This window comes from Perna viridis, chromosome 1 (genome assembly GCF_037379345.1).
Source record: "Perna viridis isolate PV_CMFRI_1.1 ecotype Kerala chromosome 1, ASM3737934v1, whole genome shotgun sequence".
In the NCBI taxonomy this organism is placed as follows: Eukaryota; Metazoa; Mollusca; class Bivalvia; order Mytilida; family Mytilidae; genus Perna; species Perna viridis.
This window is the reverse complement of record NC_142445.1, coordinates 28,493,921-28,517,714: the sequence shown is the minus strand read 5'-3', so window position 1 is coordinate 28,517,714 and position 23,794 is coordinate 28,493,921. Positions and strand designations below refer to the sequence as shown.

General features: G+C 32.2%; 2 protein-coding genes across 4 annotated transcripts in view; one reads left to right on the top strand and one right to left on the bottom strand.

The window, feature by feature from the left end:
* The window catches only part of LOC148628186 (helicase ARIP4-like), a 31,569-nt gene extending 24,349 nt beyond the window's left edge, over window positions 1-7,220 (top strand). For both annotated transcript variants that reach the window (XM_088584347.1, XM_088584355.1), the window contains exon 20: window positions 890-7,220. In XM_088584347.1, the coding sequence (XP_088440473.1) occupies window positions 890-2,403 (1,514 nt within the window). In that variant the 3' untranslated portion in view covers window positions 2,404-7,220. The remainder of the gene's footprint in view (window positions 1-889) is intronic.
* Window positions 7,221-8,819: 1,599 nt separating this feature from the next.
* On the bottom strand, window positions 8,820-23,702 carry LOC148628185 (kelch-like protein 36). Of its 2 annotated transcripts, none has more exons than XM_088584367.1 (2): window positions 19,320-19,516; window positions 8,820-17,161 (listed from the first exon to the last, which is right to left on the bottom strand). In XM_088584367.1, the coding sequence occupies exons 1-2, from the start codon at window positions 19,373-19,375 to the stop codon at window positions 14,650-14,652; spliced, it is 2,568 nt and encodes an 855-aa protein (XP_088440493.1). In that variant the 5' UTR covers window positions 19,376-19,516; the 3' UTR covers window positions 8,820-14,649. The 2 variants fall into 2 exon arrangements, 1 of the variants encoding a protein (XP_088440493.1); XR_015922387.1 differs by lacking the exon at window positions 19,320-19,516 and adding an exon at window positions 20,998-23,702 and having other exon boundaries at window positions 16,948-17,161.
* Between the last annotated feature and the right edge of the window lie 92 nt (window positions 23,703-23,794).

Here is a 23,794-nt window from a genome sequence, read left to right as displayed (position 1 = left end):
AAAAATAAGTATCTTTCTCATGAGTATACATGTAAGTGTAAATCATCCTAATAGGTACCCAATGGTTTAGGGGTCAACTAGTGCTAGCATGTCTATATGGTGTGTGGTTGTAATGAATTACCTTGTTTTTAAATGGATCAAATATTTAAGTTTGTTTCTGCAATCATTTAAGCCTATCCTTAATAATTTCTTTGTTCTTGAACCGTTGTTTGAAGGGGGTCTTTCCAATTTACCCTTTATATTGCCCCATAAAAGTGATGAGGTTGTCTTTATATTATTACAAAGTACAATTACTACATTACTTAGACTGAACATATGTTAAGCAGTACAAAAAAGTGATTGATTATTTGAGAAGTTTCTAACATTGTTCTCCCGACACCACCAGTAACGTCATAGACCACTAGAATTTCCATCATGACAGAGGCCGAATATCAAATGGCCAAAATATTCCAAAAGAATCATAGAATAAAATAATTTATAACTCGTGAAAATTGAATATCGCAAAATACCTTCTCACTTTATTTAATTTCAACATTGTAACCAACTGGCTGAGGGTTGTTGTTTAAGATGTTAAAATTAATGAACTTGAGTTGATATTCTGCAATATACAAGTTTCACTCATTGTGAAACCTGTAACTACATATTCATAGAATGGGAAGTACACATAAAAACAGAAATAAAAATAATGAGAGACTTTCAAAACCTGACTAAACTTGCATTACAAAAAGAAAAACTTGAAGCCATGACCTTTGATAGAATGATATCCAACTACTACCATTTTCAAAATCCCCCAGTATATATTTATTCTGTCAAATTGATAATTGACTTTATATATTGAAATTATAGCCATCTGCTGGTATGATATAATGTTACTATAATTATTTTGCAGGACCTCCCAAAGTTGGAACAGCACAGCCCATTATTGTTTATCCAAAGAATGGATCAGCTGTAATCAATAGGAACCCAACTTCTCGACAACCTAGAGTAACCAAAGCAAATGTACCTAATAAAAACAGTCAAAATGATCCCCAAACAGAATCTGATCAAAATAAAGAAATGGAAACGGAAACATCAGACAAGGGAGCAGCTAAAAAGATCAAGATAGTTGACATTAGTAGTATGAACAAATCAGAATCAGAAAATGTGGCTGTACTTAAAACAACATCAGAGTCCAAAACGAAGACCATTACGATTCATCTTCCTACCAGTACTAGTAGTAGTAAAGTATCATCTGATAGCCCATCTGGTGTCAATAGTCAAGCTAAAATTGACAGTGTTCCTAAGACATCAACTGAAATGGTCCAGTTATCACATTCGAACAGTCGTGCTAGTGTAGAAGGTGTCTCACAAACAAACAGTCAAGTTAGTATAGATGGTGTACCACAGTTAGACAGTCAAGGTTGTATGCCTGGTGTATCACGATCTAATAGTCAAGCTACTATAGAGGGTATACCACGGCCTGAAAGTCAGGCTGAATTCAATAGACCAAATTCTTCCAGTAGTGCTATAAATGTCTCACGACAGAACAGCCACAGTAGTCAGTTCAGTTCATCAGATGAAGGACCAGTTCAGTTTGAGAATAATGACAGTATGTTTGGCTCAGAATTCGGAGCCTTTGACCAATCAGACAATAGCAATATGAGCAATACAAATTCACAATTTATCGACCTCAATACCCAAAATAACCAGCGTCAACCTGGATTCTTGGAAAGTCTGTTTGATGATTCAGATATTTTGCCATTCACACAAAACATGAGACAGGACTCTAACAAATCAATGAACAGGATCGATTCATCAGCATCATTGTCATCGAACATGGGACATATTGACCTGAGGGATGAAAGTGATAAAATGAATGAAGACAATGGTGAAAATGTTGATTCGTTCATGTCTAGGTATCCAAGGATTGCACCTAACAACATACGACAAAACTACCCACAACAGCAACAGCAACACAATAACCCAATGTCTCATATGTACAACCCTATGTCAGGTTTCAACCAAGGTCAGCCTCAGATGGGTTACAACCCTATGTACCCTCCCTATCCAGTATTATTCCCTCCTCACAACTCTCATCCACAACAAACTAACTCATCTCAGGATGCCTCTACAGTGAATTCTTCACAGAATGACTTTAGGTCTCCTCTACAAAATATGTCCCAGATGGCATCAAGTCCAATGATGCCAGGATTCCCATTTAGTCCTTATCCTTTCCCAATGCCATCACCATATATGATGGGGGGCATGGGCAACCCATACATGCCAATGGGTATGCCAACTGCTTATGGGCATCAAGGGGGCATGATGCCACCACCTAGTAATATGAGTATTGGACAACAAAATATGATGCATCAGCAAGGCATGGGACAACAGCAGTCACAGGACACAGAATCGTCACAATAAAGTAGTCATATAGTTCATTGAACATTGTATTTATTGACCATTTCTAAAGTCTTAAAAGCTTTAAGTAGGAAGTCAACAATAGGAAATCAAGATAGCATTTTGTTGACGATTCAGGTTCCATCAAACTCAAAAATGTGATAAAAGATTAAGAGCATTCGCAAACACTTGACTGTGCAGAATAACCAGACTAATTTAAGATCTCCATTTTTATGATTTTCATTTTACTTCTTAAAACCTCATTCAGATATTTTTTTCATGAACATTTTCATATTTGATATTGTCATCAACCATATACTGGATTTATCTGCTGATTGTTATTATCTTCATGTATGTTGTACATTTGTTCTACATAACAGTTAAGCTATGGATCAGGTAGACTTTACAGTTTCCACTTGCTCACAGTGAGAAAATATGCCTTTGAGGAACAATGTTTTGGCCACTTGCCTTATAAGGCTGAAAATGATAGGAAGCAACTTTCGGCAAGTCAAATAATTGAAATTTACTTGGTGAACAAGGAGACAGGCTTTAGTTAATTTTGACAAAGTAAAATAAATTACTTTACTTGCCAACTTAGCAACCTGTGTCAAAAACAGTAATTTTAACACTGCATATTCAAAATTTGATATGTTCTGTTGTTTCAAGAAATGAGACAAGTTGAATTATTCTCAATCATTAGTGTTGGAAATACAATTAAAATGATTTATATATAATGACTGCTGAGAAGCCTTGAGAATGAAATAATTTTGTGTTTCCTCAAACTATTTTAATTTTAGGCAAGTGAAAATGGTAAAATCGATCCAAGCTTAGTAATTAAGTACTTTTAAAAATATGACTATTTTCTATTATATGTATATACATTATTGTAAAGTTAATTAAGCATTCATCTTTAGTGCTGTTCTTGATCAGGTGTTTTGTGACAAGATGAGTAAGCTGTGTAATACATGTTGTATTAAGATTTTTATTAGTGTATTCAGGGCGAAAATTATTTTTGCTATTTTTTTTGTTCTGTTGATACATATTCAATATTTATATGTACAGATCATCAATCTTTCACTTAATGCATCATCATTTGGTCAGTGTATTAGGGTTTACCACTGTACCGTCTATCTGCACAGCATAAGGGTTGAAGAGGGTGAAATCCGAAATTCGTGGGCTGTTTTGTTTCCCCCTTCAACTGGTTTGGTGAGCCCTGAACTTGATAACTACAAAGCAATTTCCGTGATTTTTGTAACTTCAAATTTAAATGTTTGTCTTTGTGGGAGGAAGATCCATTAGTTTTTCATCTCAGAGTTGTTTTGTTTTTAAGGGGGAAGAATCATATGTTTTAGTAGCTGTCTGTTTAACAATACCATGAAATTTTCCATAACCCCTTGTGGAAAAATTTCAGAGTTTCTATGATATGAAATATGGTCAGAGTCATTATTATTTATCAGGGTTTGATGTTAACATTTTATGAATAGCATCTTATAGAGCAAGTTGATGAAAATTTTGCTTGTCAAAATATAAATCTGTGTTGTCCTTCAGTAAAAATATATAAAAAAATTGGTTGACCTCTGGACAGGTAAAATTGAACTTTTACTTGTCCAAACGGTAGTTTAACTTTTGCTTGGCAATATGACAATCTTTAATGTCATGCACTGTTTATAGTTACTTGACATATTTTCACGGTTAATTGACTTGTAATTGACTCTGCAGTAGTAGAAAAGAATTCAAAACACAAAACTTTTGTGACCAAAATAAGGTTTTCATTTCACAGAAGTGTGTATTTAATGAGATATTTGTACTTAGGCAACTGATATTGCTGTAGATTGATTCTTTAAGAATTAATCAATTCCAGATTTTTTTGAGTGATCACTGATGTAGTATTTTTATGATTAATATTTCTTTAGATATAAGTAGAATTTTAGGTGTTAATCCATCATTCTGTTTAATGTTAGAAAGAAATTTTGAAAGGTAGTTTCTACTGTTAAATTTTTTAAGTGAAATCTAATTTTTGCTTATAAAAGTTCTATAGAATTCATGCTAACTATAAATTTTATTTTCATGTGCCATATTTTTTTAGGACTTAGTTCTCAAAACATGTATTTCAGCAGCTGTTGAACATAAAATTTGGACTATTTCCCCTGTATATTTGTTTTGTATAGCTGTATTTTATTAATGAAATAATTTTCAAAATGAAATATATAAATAATGTAATGTTTTCAAAGTTGTGTTTTAAACTCATGCCATTTCTAAAATTAATTACACATCTGATGCTGTGAACAACCAGATTTGAAAGAAATGTTATTCAAACAGTTTTGTTTATTTATCTATCTGGAATTCAGTTGTTCTTCCCCATTCATTTAAGGAGGTAGACCCAGGGTAAGGGAAATAACTCTTGAAATCATCAATATGTTTGTATCATACTCAATTTCACCAAAGTCTATCAAGCATTCATTTGATACAGAATGAAATCAATCCAAGTTACTTTGATGCTTACATTAGATTGATGTTAAATACTTTACGTTTATGTTTCAATGATTTGTAAGAGTTAGATCCCTTACCTTAGATCTTCCTTGTTAAAATAACAAACTTGTTACTGGTATAGCTTAGCTCTTTAAGCTTTTTCATGAAATCATAACACATTGCCCTAAGTGCATTCAATTCAAAACTGATAGTCCAGTGCCCAAAACAATAGCAGTGAATTTTTTTTTTTACCTTTTAGGCAATTATTCAGTTGTCTCTTCCAATCTGCAAGTGTAATTTTTCTTGTTCGCAGGTACTTTGCATATAATTGTTTGACCAAAATTCAATTTTATTTTATATTTTAGATAGTAAACAGCCAAGATAAGAACATTTCCTGTTTGTCCATATGAGACTAATAATAATTGCAAATTATAGTGCGTTTAATGATAATGTTCAAGGGATAGAGATGGTCTTTCCTTGATAAAATGATAATCAATCCATAGTTAAATGACAGTTGAGAAGGAGATTTAAGTCTTTAATGAGACATACATGTAGATTCAAATACCTGTAGATTACCTTCAGAATTAATTAGTTGTCCAGTTAAGTACATCAGTTATTTCATGTTATTTCATGAAGGCAAGACCAACTCTATCTCCTGAACATCATCTGTGTTTGTGCTGTAATAATTCTTTTCATGAGATTCATTAACTAATAAAAGAGATGTACTAAGTTTAGTTGAACTTTTGTTAACTATTGAATTATTTTCTGAAGCTTGAATGTCACATTTAGGTTTTAATATTGTTACATATAAGACCCTTACAATGTATACTTTGGTGCATTAGGCAGTATCGTCATGTTATCTCAACATTTTTCATACTTAATTCATTCATTAAGGCTCATCAGCTGATTTTTTTTATTGTACTTGATGTTCATACAAATGTTGTAATGTATGTTAGATAATTTTTTTCTGTATTAAGGAGGTAGACCTAGGATAAGGGACATAACTCTTGAAATCAGTGATATGTTTGCATCATATTCAATTTCAAAGCCTTTCTAGCTTTTCTCTGAGAATGAAATCAGTCCAAGTCATGTTGATGCTTACATGAGATTGATGTAAAATGATGAATACAAACGTTCCAATTATTTCTATGAGTTGTGTCCTTTACCCTAGGTCTACCTCCTTAAGATTTTTTATTTGTTCATTTTGTTACACTGAGGTTACATAATTTGGAGTAAAACAGCGGTGTGCCCAAAGTGTAAAGATTAATGACCATTTTAATTTTTGTAAAATGTTTATGAGTTTATAGGTAAAATGATATTATGAAATGAATAAAATGTTGCAGTGATGTACAAATGTTAACTTGAACTATTACTAATACTTCTACAGTTTATTTTGTAAAATTAATATATGATCTTCATATAAATATTATAATCTGTCAAAAAAGTAAAAAAAAAGGACAAGTTCTTTGTTTTTATTTTATTTTTTTTTATAAAATGAAATTATTTTCTGTTCAAGTTTTTAAAAAATGATTGTTTACCTATGGCACATTAAAATTGAAATAAATTTTCTGTATCAGGAATTTTGGTACCATATGGAAATTTTTCCAGCAATACAATTTTTGCTATGTTTCACAGTTAACTAAAGACTGCTAAAATTGAAATCTTAAAGTATCATTTCAATTGATCAGATTTATGACCTTATACCAGATTACAGCTACAGACCATAAAAATAAAATACATTATGACACTAAACTGCATAATTTTGTTTTGTAAAAATTACAGTTAGGATATTACCGTATCAAAAGCATTTATGGCCTTCAGTCTTAGCAATAGCAGTAATATAATTCCACTGATGTAAACAAAATTCCTGATATTGTCTATACAGTCATTTACCAGAGTGCAATATTGAAAGTTATTCTCATGTAAATCATTTCAATTTCAATTCCAAATTGGTACTATATGTGGCAGACACAAGGTTCTCAAATAACATGATGAAGTTGAATTGCCATTAGAGATACTTGGTACACATTAACTTATTACAGGTTCATGCTCTCTATTGATTTATTAATTCCTTTGAAAAGGATGATACATAAGATGATAACTATACAGTAAAAAAAAATGACATCTTCTTTTATAGGCTTCTTCAGCTTCAAAATTCTTATACAGGAACACATCTTTTATTAGGACTTGGAACTAACACTGGGGTCACTTAGCACCTAGTTTCTGCCACATCAGCACTATTGATGAATCATACATTTGTTGAATCTTTTTGAGTCATTGCAGTAGAATAAGATGTAAATTATTGTTGTAGTTTTTTGTAGATTTTAGTTATATCATTTTAAATTTTTGTCATAAATAAATGTGAATTTTGACTATTTTTATTCTTCCTTGTAGTTGGCGAGGGCAACTTTGCATTGGTTTTGAATTTGCCTAATATTTGTGTGTGTTTGTGCTAACAAAGATCATGATTTCTCATCATGAACAGAACAATGGTGTAATCAATTTAGAATAATAGTATTTTTTTATATTTTTGGCTCATATGCAATTACTACTGTCCACAATAGGCAGACTGGAATTGATTTTGGATGTTAAGATTTGAACATTTTAGAAACTAGCCACCAAAAGGGGGCCAGAAATATGCATTTTCCTTATGTGCAGATATTAACTTGACTATTAAAGAAGTGACCCCATTGATATTGTTTTACATGTACAAGATGCTATAACACCAATAGAAGACAGATTAATTTATTGAGCTGAAACTTTTTTTTTACAATTATGGGCCTGAAACAAGCATTTTCCTTATGTCGGGACAATAACTTGAGTAGAAGTGAATGGATCTGGCATAAATTGTATTACAAGGTGCCATACCAGGATAGGAAGACAGGAAACAATATTTGGGGTTATGAGTTGAACCAAGTAAGAATAGGGGACCACAAAGGGGCCAGAAATTATAAGGTACCATACCTCCAAAGGAAGGTTGGGATTGATTTGAGGTTTTTTAACTGGAACCAATTAAGAATCAAGGTTAATAAGTGACCACTTTGATTCTGGTCATATTCTTATCCTGTGTCAAATTATAATCATAATCAATATTCAAAGTTGTATCAAGCTTGAATGGTATGTCCATATTTGCCCCAACTGTATTATACTGTGGTTTGTGACCTTTGACCTTGAGGTCAAATTAATGATTTTTGGACAACTGTTGTTTGGCTGTAGTGATAAATTGAAGGTGTTGTGCATGACTAATGTACAGGATTTTTACCACAGGGGGTTCCACAAGAATGAATTCCATCTTGAAAATATCTAGTCTGTCTTATTTTTAGTGGACTGTTTTTGTCAAGTGAAACATACCAATATGAAATATGAATATAAATTTAGTGTCCAGTTTACAAATGTTCTAAATACAATTCACTTGATATAATAGGACTTTAAAGAGTCAGGTTTAGACAGGTTTTCGATTATTCAGGGTTCAGTTAAGACAGGTTTTTGCTGCACATGTAGGAAAAAAGGTGAAATCCACAAAACAAGACATTGATATCAGACAACAATCAAAACCCATAAAATATGTCCAAAAAAAAAAGCCACATCCCAAATTTGAAATGGGCGTTGAGGTAATTGCAAGGAAATTAAGACAGATGGACATGATGATTCCAATAAACCATAATCATACCTGTACTTTAATAGAAGTATAGTTGATTGAATCTTTAATTTTCATCTAGAAGTTGAACGACCAAATGGGGATCATTGTACACTACCACTACTATTAACATACCGTTAAGGTGTGTATATTAAGAGGGTACAAATTTTCAAGGTTTAACAAAGTTTTGAATCTTTATGAAAATTTCATGACAATGACCTCATAAGAGCATTTAAGAAATTGCTATTGAATTCGTGGTTTCACATAACTTCAAAAACAACGAAAATGATTCTTCCACAGACCTGTGATCCCTCAAGTAGGAGTACAACAAAACTTCAAGAATTAAGTATAGTTTTAATATGGCAAGCGCTCAGCTAACTATTAAACATGAATATGACACATTAATGTTCTCAAGAGTGGCAACTGCCAAGTATAAGCTACTGTAAATTCAGATATAAATGTGACCAACTAAAATGAAGATAATTTGTCACTTCACCAGTAGTGTATCCAGAGAGGTTGCAGGGGGTTGGCACCCCCTTTTTACTGGAAAATTTGTCATTTTCATTGTGCAACATTGACAAAAAAATGCCAATAATGTCCTAGCACACCCTCATCTCATAAGTCTGGATCCACCCCTACTTTACCACCCATTACTAGTAACTGAAACTGGACGAGCATTTTCAAATGCATTGGATACCAACAAATAGTTGTGTTTTTATTTTTTACAAATGTAATAACAAGATGCTCTAGATAAACTAACGACAGTAATTGGCCACAAGATTTCTGAATTGACAGTAGATCAAGTAAAAGCAGAATATATATATATATATATAAAATAGCAATGTAAAAATGTCAGGAATGACTGTATAATAGTAAATATGAAATTGATAAAATTTGTCAAAAAATTAACAAGAAAGACAAAAACATGCACAACAATAGTATTAAATAGTTATAAAATCCACGAGTCTTCATACAACTTAAATTATATCAAGAAAACTTCAGGAATGTATCTAATATATTTCATATTGATAAGTTAAAAAACATTTTTTTTTTGTTCCCATTTTTCCATGTACTTGACCAAAAAAAAGACTACCACAAAAAATGTTTTTCTTGTCAACAAATATTTGCTCTATTTACCTATCTAATTTAAATTTGACCAACTAAAGTTCCCTTTAGTCACTGCATGTAGGACTGAAGGGAACAAATCTGGAATAACTGCAGTTTTGAAGTCGAGACAGAAAATATAACCGTGAGCCTTATTGGGCAAGATATTATGTCAAGACATTCAAATATGACATTATTCTGTTTATCAGCACTCTCAAAGTGGATATGACATTTGGATATTGCTGATATCTATTAGTACCACGACAGCAGCCTGTAATAGAAAATACCTGGCAGTAAGAACCATTGACAAAAATAGAGTTGCCAATAATTTAGATTACATAGCCTATCTCTCTACCAAAAGAGTCATGGCAGAGATGGGAAGGGAAACAGATATTTTATCGAACTTGGTCATTATCCAACAAAAAATTTGAAAAATCTTAAGCTTACTACATATGCATATATATTGTAAATATGCAAACCCTTGTTTAATTAATTGTGTCTATCCAATTAGATCCATCAATTGTTAAAGTCATCACTACATCTAGGATCTAATAATACTCAATTCTACTTTTTATGCAGATGACCTCTCTCATCAGCCAATCAGATTTCATCTTTCATGATTTTGAAAGCATTATTCAAAGGAAAAACCCTGAGGATTCTGAAAAGGTTATCTGAACGGAAAGTAGAATGGAGTGTTGTAAGATCCTACATGCAGTGATTGAATGGAACAAATCATAGGTCTAGATTGTAATTATGCAAATAACTGTATAGTTTCAGCATTACAATAACTTTACTTTTAAAATTGATATTGACATCTATTCTGTATGACAATCAGTACTTCAAGGACGTAGACCTAGGGTATGGGACACAACTCACAAAAATCATTGGAACGTTTGTATTCAGCATTTTACATCAATATCATGTAAGCATCGAAGTAACCTGGACTGATTTCATTCGGTTTCAAATGAAAGCTTGACAGGCTATGGTGAAATTGAATATGATACAAACATATCACTGACTTCATGAGTTATGTCCCTTACCCTAGGTCTACCTCCTTAATGAAACATCAAAAGCACATGCGTGCAACTTTAACATAAACCTCAGACAAAAGCAACACCACTAATACGGAAGATAACAATTCCTAACAAAGTTATTATGACAGGAAAATATGAGAATTATAAAAATGTAAACAAATGAAAAAGACATTGAACAAAATTAGGAAGCACTGGAATAATTATGTAAACATAATAATGCATATAAATACATGTATGACCATCAAATTCATCACATTTCAATGGAGATCAGATAATTTGTAAATATTTAAATACATTTCTATATGCACCCATACAGATCTTAAATATACTGTGAAAGTACTATTGTTCTTGGGGTACCAATTTTCGTGGATTTCGTTGGTAGGCCAAACCACGAAATTTGGTTCCTAACGAAAAGGAGATTTCCTTTGATGTGTACACCTTCAAACCACAAATTTAAGAATCCACGAACCTGTTTCTTCCCTAATCCACAAAATTTGGTATCCACAAATTAAAGTACTCTCACAGTACTCTAATTTTCGGTGCTAATGGTTAAAATTACCCTAAAATTCTCTGCTACTAGGACAGATGTCTGTTAAAATCAAAAATACAAATTTAAGTATTAAGATTTTCAAAAATTTGGTTCCTAACGAAAAGGAGATTTCCTTTGATGTGTATATTGAACACCTTCAAACCACAAATTTAAGAATCCACGAACCTGTTTCTTCCCTAATCCACAAAATTTGGTATCCACAAATTAAAGTACTCTCACAGTACTCTAATTTTCGGTGCTAATGGTTAAAATTACCCTAAAAATCTCTGCTACTAGGACAGATGTCTGTTAAAATCAAAAATACAAATTGAAGTATTAAGATTTTCAAAGTACATGTGTTTAAGTGTCAGTCTCTGTAAGAATCAGGCAGTGGGTGAAACATGGTATGGAGAAAAAAAACAATTTTGAAAGTTTAATTTGACTGTTTGCACCATCAGATTCAAGGAAAAATACAAGATTTTCAAAATCAATTTTGTAAATTAAGTTATAATTTAATTGAATTGTACTAAAAATTAATTTTTCAAAGGCAAATAATTCTGCAAAAAATCCAATTTTTTCTAACACTCTATTGAAAAATTTCTGAAGAAATCAAATAGTGACCTTTTCAAATAGAGAAATTATCCTCGAGTGAAATTATATTTTGACATGCACGTTTCTGATTTTTTCTCAGTTTGCCCGATTCTTACAATAACTTAAACTGAATTTTCACAATGAGAGACACTGAAATGACTTCCAAGAATTTGTTTTTGTTGTTCACAGACAAATTTTTCTCAGAAAACCAGTATAGTTTGCAAAAAAATCAATAAAAAAAGTTCTGAAATGAGACTTCAACAGTTTAAATTTCATATACTGCTAAGAAAGAACTGGTACATTAATTAGAGGTTATTAATTTTCATGGTACATCAAAACTTTATTGAAATGGGCAATTTTGAATTTGTGGACTTCATCAAAGCTTCAAATGATTTCATGAAAAGTTTCAGCAGATGAACAGGTAGCAAAAACTTCTGTATAATTAAAATAAATCACAACCATAATTGTTATAGGTTCTATGTGCGATGAAGTCATCCTTTTAATACTCAAGAAACCTTGGAGATTGGAAATTTTCCCAAAAAAAATCTAGAAAAGTATATAGATAAGGTTACTATTTTAGAGAATCTATTCAAAGTAGGTTCATACACAAAAAAACGAGGAATGCTTACATTCACTTTTTAAAAACTTTTCGAAGGAGTTTTTAATAAATATCTAACTTCACTGGAAACAAATTCCCATAATTCTAGTAGATACATTTGTGTACACCTATATGGGGGTATAAGTGGCAATGTGACTGGCCGAATTCACAGGTACATGCTTATTGTAGTTAAAAACGACAACAGTTAGTTCACATCATTTCATTGAAAAAAAAAAAAAAAACATGGATGTATTGATATGATTTTGAAAGATTCTTTCTACTTCTTTTGACACTATACTTGCCTCATATACAGTGAACCCTGCCTAAACTGAACCCTAAATGAACACTAACCAGTCTTAACCAAAAATCCTCTGAAGTTCCTTAATATCAGTTTTAATTCTCTTTTAACCTGCACAAACAGAAAATTTTAGTGGCAGGTCCAGGATTTCAGCCTATTGCAGTGTTCTAGGATTCCACTTTCCTGCCACCAAGGTCAACTGACATTTTGGTGTGGGAATATTGTTCATTATGTATCACTTTTCATTTGGCAAGTTGAAAACTAGAATTTGATAAGTTTGGAACACTAACTTTATGTGCTGGAAAGTTCATCTTCATTTAAAATTTCTCCATGGACACCTAAAATTTGAACATTGTAGTGGGCTTTGGGAATGGGGGAGGAATTAAACACGGAGCAAAGCGAGGCAAGAAAATTTTAGTGGGAAAAAATCCAGCTTTTATGCCAAAAAAATTCTTCTGAATTTAAGGGGGAGGGTGTAAGCTGGGTCCATCTGCTATGAATCCATGCTTGCAATTGCTTTAACTGAACTGGTTCTTCAAGTGTTTTAGTTAAGACAGGTTTCCTTGTATCACAAATATCATAATTTTGAGATCTATTATCAGTGTCATAAAACAGAAAACAAAGGCATAAAAAAAATCACAGTGGCTTAATACAATGAAACATTTTTCAAAAATGCTTAACAATATCTGAAAAACAGTGCAAATTTCAACAATCAATGAAGAGTAACAGAGTGTAATTTCACAAGGAGGCACCAATGTGGTGAAAAATATCTATAATGAAGTCATTTTGGTATGAATCCATGCCTGCAATTGCTTTAACTAAACTAGTTCTTCAAGTGTTTTAGTTAAGACAGGTTTCCTTGTATCACAAATATCATAATTTTCAGATCTATTTTCAGTGTCATAAAACAGAAAACAAAGGCACAAAATAAATCACAGTGGCTTAATACAGTGAAACATTTTTCAAAAATGCTTAACAATATCTGAAAAACAGTGCAAATTTCAACAATCAATGAAGAGTAACAGAGTGTAATTTCACAAAGAGGCACCAATGTAATGAAAAATATCTATAATGAAGTCATTTTGAAATTAAAATATACATGTAACATGCAAACATGGTTAAAAAATAACCTCACCATTTTTCCTGTTCACTTAGTCCTAATTAAAATCTTAAGCATGACAAAATCTAATCATTATTGTATAGAAAGGTAACTCCCCCCCCCCAATTTATATACAATGTAGTATCATCAACAGACTTTATTAAATGTCAAATTTTAAAGATTACAATATTTTGAAAACATCCATTCTTAATATATTTTTATCAAAATAATAAATGTCTTAAACAGATTTTAGCCCAGCCTGATCATTAAATGTACTATTTCTATATTATATAATAGCAGTCAATTTATATGTATCAACTGTAATGCATGTTTACATTTACAACAAATCAATTGATGTATGAGCAATTTATCCTGTACTAGTTTATAATGGTCAGTCTCTGTAAGAATCTGAATCAGGCAGTAGGAGAAACATGGTACATGTATAAAATAAAACACTATTTAGAAAGTTTAATTTGACTACTTGCACCATCAGAATCAAGGAAAAAAGACAAAATTTTGCATGCTATTTTGGTAAATTGAGTTATGAACATTTCTAGGGCAGGTAACTCTGTCAAAAACCTCATTTGTCTGATATGCTATAGAAATTTTTTTTAACAAATCCAGTGCTTCAGAGATCAAATAGTGATCATTTCAAACAGAGAAACCATCGTTGAGTGAAATTATATTGTTGGATCAGTGGGATTTTGACATGCATGTTTCTGATTTTTCCCACTTTGCCTGATTCTTACAAAGACTTACATCCACACATTCTGCACTAGTTTTACACTTAGTTTTTAATCCCAATCATATTTTGTAAGTTAGGTGAAAACAAGCTTGTTATAATGTAGTAAAAAGCTCTAAGCATTAGTTCTGAACACAAAACTCAGCAATAACAACAATCCTTCTGTAGCCTATGTATATGGATAAGCTACATCCAAAATGGCAAGTTTCTGCATGTTAGGTCCAATAGATTCACATTCCTCCCATGTATCAGATTCAATGTCATAAACAAATAAATTTGCTACAACACCAGTAGATCCAATGAAGAATATCTTGTTTCCAATTACTCCACTGTGACGGAACAATTGTCCAAAATGCTCTGGTGTTGGTGCTATTTCCGTCCACTGATTTGTTTCAAAATCATAGACTTCATTAGACAAACAGTTTTTAAATGTCATAAGTCCATCTACCGATGTTAATCCTCCGATAGCATACAACTTATTTCCAAATGATATCAAGCTATGGCCTTGGCGCCCAGTGATCATACTCTGCTTTGGAACCCATCCACTATCATTGCTAAGATCTAAACACCATGTGTTGTCAAGTGGTATAGGATCAGCTGGGTCGATACTTATGCCACCAGTATAGTACAAGCAATTGTTGTGGTATGCTAAAGCAGCGTCACAACATTTAATAGGGACTGACTGTAAAGTCATCCACGAGTTGTCCTCTGCTGTATAAACCTCTACAGTATCCAATATTGTCTCATCTTCCTCGACTCTATTAACCCCTCCAGCAACAAATAACTGCATATCAGAACTACACATAGCAAACGAGACCCTTGCCTGGATCATACACGCAACTTCTGTCCAATCTCTGTAGCGAGGATCAAACCTGAACACACGATTTGTACTAGAATAAGTGCCATCATATCCACCAGCAGCATACAAGTAGTTACCAAGCTTTGCTTGACTAAGGGCTTGGTAGTCTACTGTGTCTAGTCCAACTGGTCCAAGTTGTTCAACAAAAAATCCTGGTTTTTCAGGATCACGATATATAAGCATATTGCCCTCCTCGCTAAATGACAGTATTGTGATTACAGTTCTTGCTCCTCTCTGAAGATACATCTCTCCTCTTTTCAAACACTGACCCATCAAATTCAAATTATAGTTTAGAGCATCTTCCACAGCATCTTTAATCTCTGTGGTCTCAAGAACTTCTTCAGGAAGAGTTTCCAATTCCTCAATTTCCATCAGAGGAAATCGAACTTGGCGTAACAATGAGAGCAGATGCTCTTTTCGTTCCTCTGGCTTAGCTCTAACCCAATTCAGTATTATATCCAAAACAAATCTCTCGGCAGCTTCTACATAAATATTCTCCATTAGGAACTGGAGAAGGAGTTCCATAGACAAGTTCTGGTAAAAGTTTTCCTGTTGAATTAAATTGCCTAGATTTTCTCCAATAAATCTAAATATATCCCATCTAAGATCACCTAACCAATACTTGTCAGCAAGTGTTATGACTGAAGTATAGTTCTCTAAACTTAAATGCCTAATCAGAAAGTCACAACAGCATTCTAACAACCAATCATTGTGGAAGAATCTAGCAGCTTCAATAACATCCTCAATATTATCAGGATCAATAGTAACATGGCCGTGATAGAAATAGTCCATCATTGCTGAGAATCCTTTTGGACTGATTTCCTTCAATTCTATAACATCTTGATCTTTCTCTTTCATATTGCAGGAAAACATAGCATTGAAGTAATCACTAGCATTAGACAAAACTTCCTTGTGGGCTTTATAATTCTGATCAGCCACTTTCAATTTTATATCACATTTGTAGTCATACATTTTAGCATTGACTTTCTGAAAGTCTTTGTTCATGTATTTTAGTTTATTGTTCGTAACATAGATGTATTCCAGTTGAGGAATTTGATGTTGATCACCACTTTCAGGGTCAGCACCTGTAGCCATCTTGGATTGAAACAAATCTAAAACACACTTATTTTCTGGTAAATCAAGTTTTGACACCTTTTCTTCCTCTATTGAATTTGCTCGTTTTATTCTACAGCCAGCATTATGTTCCTCTTCAAAATTGTCTTCTTCCACTGATCCAGGTTTTGTTTTGAAAAGTTTACGTCTTGGACCAAAAGCTTTGGATGTGGTTTCTACCTGTTCTGACTCTGATGTTTTCTGTTTGCCAACACTGTTGTTATTACTAGAGTTATCTCCCTTACTTCTAACACCAATGTCCTTTATTTCCTTTTGTTTAGCAGTACTTTTTTCTTTAGAATTTTGCCTTGTTAAATCTCTAGGTTTAACATCAACAGGTTTGTCAGGAGGTGGTATTGGAGCTTTGCCTTTCTGTTGAGATTTGGTTTCCTTAGAGGCAGAAGTTTGTTCTACTGGTACACTCTCCTTTGGGGATGGTGGTGCAGGGCCTTTAGGTTTAACTATTGGCTTAGGGCTTGGAGGTTTTGGTGCTGATTTTGTTTTTCCTTTTGGTTTTGTGTCAGTGGGTGATTTTGGTGTAGTGTCTTTAGATGCTTCTTTAGTTTTGCTGGCACTACTTTTGGTTGGAAGTAAGAAGTTTCTTTTGACTTGTTCTATATAAGATTTAGCTTTGGATTTCTTTCCACTACCTTTGCCCTTTGACCCAGAATCTTGTGCAGATTTGTCTAACTGGTCTGACTCATTGTGTCTGAAATAAAAAAAATAATTAAAAAAAATCTTAAAATACTTATAAGAGATATACAAACAATAAAAATATTACAGCGAGTAAAACAGTTAACTTCAAGGGATAGAATTTGTCTTTTATTAATTGAATGCCCATTACCTGATGAACTGCAATAAACTGTTAACTGGACAATTGACAAGAAGATTTAGACATAGATTCAAGTACCTATATGGAATAATAAAAGTTTAAATTTTCTAAATTGTCCAGTTAACTACCTACAGAAGCTCATCAGGTAATAATAGGATAATTTATTGGAAAGAGTGAATAACCAAAATATGTTCATGAGTGCCGAAGAACACCTAGATTTAATGAGTGTGCGGAACTTGTTCCCCGCACAAGTTAAATCTTAATGCGTTCTTGGCATGAGTGATCATATTTGGTTATTCACCCTTTCCAATTATTTATAATTTCTAGGAAACTAACATTTTAAGTACTAATTATACCCCAACAAGCTAAGTTTGAGGAATACATACGAGACTGTCTGTCTGTCCATTTGTCTATCAACACATCTTATATGGGCAATTTCTCCTAAACACTTCAAGAAATTTGGATGAAATTTTATGTGAAGGTTAAACATCATATTAAGATGTTTATATAAGAATTAGTGTTATCCAATACCTGCAAAGGGAGATAACCCAGATTGTGGTTTATTTGAAGCATGGGGTATCGTGTTTGAAAAAAAAAATCATGTTTTACAGGATTTTCGTCACAACAAGAATCAGTTAACAGGGTTTAATTTAACTGAATGTCCAACTGCCTGTGCCAAGTCAAAACTGGCAGGTGCAAGTCAATTTCCATAAATAATACCCTGCTGGCAAGTGAACATTTCCTTTCATGCAAATATACACAGAGATTGAAAAAACATCTATTCAGATGCTAAGAAATGCCTACAGCGCAGGAATTTGCTCCATTTACCCCAAATCGAGAGCTTTTGAGTGCTTTGACCTGCCCCGAACCTCCTGCTATAAGTGCAAATTAAGGTCTGTAAGTAACAACTTACAATATATTATAATATATAAACAAATCAGGGAATTTTAATAGCATTGCCAATTGCCCCCTTCTGCAAGTAAATTAAATATCTAATTCTAACCCTGAGTATTTTTCCAATGCAAAATAAGATAATAATAAATTCTTAGAAAATCATTAAATCACAAAAAACACAATCAACTCTCATTTTTATTTTGTTTAAACCTAAATTCAACAAAACCAGACCTCTTTATAGTAATAAAATCTCTTTAACAGTACAATTTATTACTGATTAACAAACAGTACTGGCACATTTATCAAGATATTGTATTTAAAGTGAGTTGTCATGACATAATCCCTGAAGCAGTAACAATCATACAAGACCACACCTGTCTTTGTACCTACAACACCTAAGTGTTTACCTGTCTGATTACATGATCTCTCAATTTTTATGCAGGTAAATTTTGAAATTGACTTAATAAAAAGCAAAAATTAAAACCCATGGGCAAATTGACCTTGACTGAGATACTTGAGAGACTTTATGAAAATGCAAACATGAAAGCCATTGGCAAAATTAAGGTGTAAAGCATAATTGTTTTTTTTTTCAAAAAGAAACTTTGTTTACTGGTAAATGTCTTGTTTTCATTAGTCATTTCTTGGCAAACCTTTATTATTTAATACACAACACACACTCACTTTCATCACTGAAAACTGACCAACTGTCCCTTTTTTACATTTTTTTCTCACTTTATCACAGGAACTAAATTGTCAATTTTAAATTGTTGCTGGGAGTAACTTTGAAACATAAAGTGTAATACACTGAAACATCAACATCCAAAAGACAACTGACTATAAACCATACTAAATATATGACTAAAAGAACCCTAAAAATAATCAGTGCTATTCATTAATTATCTGCCTTTATTTGTATATCAAGTTCAAAAGAATCATGTCAATGTTTTGAATTTATTCACAAAAAAAACTTCTTACTTAATTAAACAAAAATAAAGAAAATGTACAGTTTCAAAAGCATGCACAGTTTAATAAGTATGAACCATTTTTTTATGTACCCAGTGGTAAAAATCTTTTACCATGAATTATAAACATCTTTTCAGCAAACTTTTAAGAGTAAAAAAAATTGAAACAACTAACTTACTTTCCATTAACAGTACCATTAATATCCCCAGCTTTACTCTTAGAAGCATCAGCCATTTCAAATACTACATGAGAACCACAATCCAGAACTATCTATCTAAGTATCAAGAAGATAATGACGACTATAAATGCCACCCCCCTTATCCTGACTAACTGTTATTAGTCCTGAAGTTAGTGATGAAGAAACCACTGACTGAAACTTACACCTGCCAATCAAACTGCAGCCTAGGGGAAAAAATCTCAGTCTCTGATTATCTCCCCTTATATTTACATCTTCTCTGGCCATAACTGTAAATGTACTATATATCAATGAAGTTAAATCAGATTTATGACTTAAATTTAAATCAAATCTAAAGGTTAAAGGGACAGCTAATAATTCTAACTGTAAAATAAACTTTTTATTACACCCTTCACAACCCTCATATTAAAATGGACTTGTTTGGTTTTGTCAGCCTCTGAAGTTGAAAAGCCATTAATCTTTGGTATTTAGATGTATTTTGTATCTTAGGTAGGGCCTGTAGCTCTGTCTGAGTCGATGTTGACCCTAAGGCTTTGTGATTCACATTATATCAACAATCATACCAAATTAGCATGTCTATTTCACGGTTGTCCACCATGAAATATGTACAGTATGTAGCTAGATGGTGCAGATAAAGTTGTTTTTGTACAGTAGAGGTGTCTGTCTTATTAATCCTAATTTATACCCTAGAAACAGCATGGAAGTCATTATGTATTTAACATGGCAAAAACATTTCAAAGCTAAATTTAATTTGCGTGTCATTTTCAGGGGTAATAATCCATAAATTAGGACAAACTTTTAACCATACAGAAATGTTTAGAATGAAAACAACAAATCACTGGTAGTGCATTAAAACAGAGCCACTGTAAAACATCAGATATACCTCCCTTTAAATAATTCTTCAGACTTAGTACCAATAATTCTGGTTTAAAAGGAAGACTCAAACTAACAGAATTTACAAAAAAAAATCATTTAAATCAGATGAAAAGCTTTTAAATACTGGTAAAGTCTTTAGAAAATGATGTTTTTGACCCCTTGTTGCTCAAAAATGATGAGAAATACTCAAATAAATACTGGTTGCAAGCTACCTTTAGCAGCAAGTAACAATATATCATTCCATGACATTCAATTGGCTACAACTAAAGGTATCATCCATAAACAAAAAAATTAACAAACATACCGACACGGAAAATGAAAAATACATACACGACAACACCATAACATAATACAACTACAATTTTTTGCAGTAAAAAACTTCAAATTATGGAAAACAAGAAATGCCTCTATGCATAATTACTGTGAAATTAACATCCACTTCATAGAAGTATACTTTCAAAGTTTATTAGTTGGATGGTAGTGAAGATTACAACACTTAGTACGTGACAAACATGCATTTTGTCATGTTCAATAAATAGCTCTACTTAACTTTCAGCCAATTTCAGTGATTAGGATTAGAGGGGACCATGTGTCGTTTATTACATTCCAGCAAATTTGTCCCATTAAAATCAGAAATTTTTACCAAGAACATTAAAGAACGACCAATTAAAATTAGACTGATGGTTGAAAATGGCCCACAGTCAAAACAGTCTTACCCAGGCTGAGACTGAGGGCAAATTGCACAGTCTCATACATGTACGTGTACATCATATTACTAACATACCTTTATCTCTAAAACAGTTCTAGTGTTAGCCAGTATAACTTTCATTCATACTTTTCCGTATGCAGTTAAACCAAAATTCAAAATTATTCATCCCAGTGTCTAAGGTTGAGTGTAGGAGTACCCTAGTTTATTTTTTTCACCACATTAAAATATTTATTGATTTAAGTTTTTATTCAAGGTTAACATTAAGCCCCATCCTACACATAAAATTTATTTTACAATCTTAAACAAACATGGCATTTAACTCTGACAAAGACTACATGTATGTGCAATTTAAAAATTGTATGAATGAACTCCTTGCCTCTTTAAAATTCTACCATAAATTCATATTTAAAAATCGGAGATGAATCACCACTACACATAAGATTGGGTTCATTATTATTTTTTTTCTTTTTTTTTTATTTTAGGCTCTCAAAATTAATATTTGTTTTCAGCCATTTCAGTAAAGAAAAGAGACATTTCATTTCATATTTTTATGCCTTATGTGTTTCCTGGTTTATTGTTCATAGACAATAAATGAAGATCAAGAGGTTCTCTTTCATTTTTATTTTATTGTCATGGCTATGACAATGAGTAACGAGACACCATTTAAAACAAGATGAGGGAGAGCCTGAAAACCCAGTAATTAACTTTGTGAGGCTTTATTCAAAATTTATGAAGTTGTACTTTGTGTACTACTTGTTTCACTTTTAGTATTGAAGACTTGACAGAAAAATTGTCTTGTTACCATAGCATTTCATAAAACAGCAGTAACCACACTAGACACACCCACCTACGTATATATGAGTAATGTATTAAGTAGCACTTCAGGTAAGAGTCATGCACAATAGGATATGTGGTTGGAAAGCCTACATATTTTTTTTTGATAGTTTGTATCAAATGTTATAGAAAACAGAAATAAATATGTGATTTTCATACAATTCATGCTCTTAGGAGATAAAAATTATACAGAATGTACTATAGAATTCAAAATTAAGGGAGATAACTCTAAAACTGTAATATTTTCAAAGTGGATTATCTACCAAGAGCAGATAGATTGGAATGAATAACTATTCACTTCATCATATAGACCTATAAAGCAACTTAATTACAAAAATAAAAATGTGTAGCCTTTTTTGGGGTGTATCACATTTTACAGAATTTGCATGATTCTTACAAAGACTGCTACTTAAGTCAATACTGCAAACACCAAAAATAAAAATGGTATTTTTTTATCTTTCAAATTTTGCAACAAAATGAATCTTTGCCAACTAAAAATCCATTTACATTTACATAAAATAGTGTTTGGAAAATATTAATATACATCACTGAAAACTTGTCAATATGGTTAGCCTTTATCAAAACTACCTCATCCCTTTTTCATTTGCAAGATATACTTCTTTTTTTTTTACTTTGGAAATTTGGAATAGCTGTACAAAACCTTGAATTTGTAGTTAAAAAGATTAAATCTATAGAGGATTTCAAGAACTAACAAATCAAAAACAATTTATCAGGGTAATTTTGAACAGAAACACCAATTCTACAAATGTACTCTTCCAATACCAATTAGGAAATAGTTTATCTTATTTAGGATAACTTCTAGCCATGTTTTTTTGGACAAATTGGGAAACTTTCAACAGGGGAAACCGCCTCATTTTGGAGGTACTTTAATGCAAACAATATCACTGGCTAGTCAACTGATACAGGGTTGATAAACCTTGGACTGATGGAACTTTATTTATGATCAGTTAAAATTAAATTGCCAAATCTGCAAACTTAATACTGTGTGAGTTTATATTACAAGTGCTTTAGTAAATAACATTGTGTATTGTTATCTGTATGTAATTGTATTTTATTCTGTTATCTTTGTTAGAAATACTAGTCTAACAGGCAGACCAATGCCATTAACTTTTAGACAGGATGGTAAAAGTAAATGAAAAATTCAATACATGTATCTTAATAGAAAAAAATATATGAAAAGGACTTCAAGACTGGTAAGGCCTACATATGCTATTCAGCAGCGAAACAATTGCATTGCATGCACATAGATCTAGAAGTATTCACCTTCTATACATGTATTTTAGACTTATGTCAAAAGTACATGTAATAAGTCATTTTCTTAAGACTAAAAACCTTCAACCAGAGGCTCACAGGTGCCTAAATCACTCATCTGGATCATTTTGCACCTTTCAAGGGCAATAACTGTAGTAATGAGTCATCTTACAACTTCAAACCATAAAGATTTTTTTGTTGGCCTTATCATGTGGATCATTTCATCAATTGAAAGTTTCATTGGCTGAAAACTGCTAAAAATGTAATTTTCAGCCTTTCAAAGGCAATAACTCTTCACATGGAGTCGTCAAACAATTTAATCCCTAGAGACTTTTGAAGGCCTTATATCAAGGATCATTTCAGTAATTGAAAGTTTCAGTTTGTAAGACATAGGATGAATACTAAAAAAAAAAAAATGTCATTTTTGACCTCTCAAGGGCAATAACTCTTACATGGAGTCTTCTGACAACTTTGATTCCTCTGGGGACTTTTGTAGGCCTCGTAATAAGGATCATTTCAGCAACTGAGAGATATTGGTTAAACCTAACAGTTTTGGAGATATATGCAAAAAAAAACTACTAACCTCTATGTTCTATTTTTAGTAACGGCGGCCATGTTATTTAACAGATCAAAAATCCAAACACTCCTTTCGTTAAGGATACTCTTTGGTAGAAGTGTTCAGAGTGGTATATCTTATAAAAGTTTCAATGCACAAAAGGAAGTATTTGGTTGATTTAAAGGGTTATGACCCAAATAGTTTTTCTAA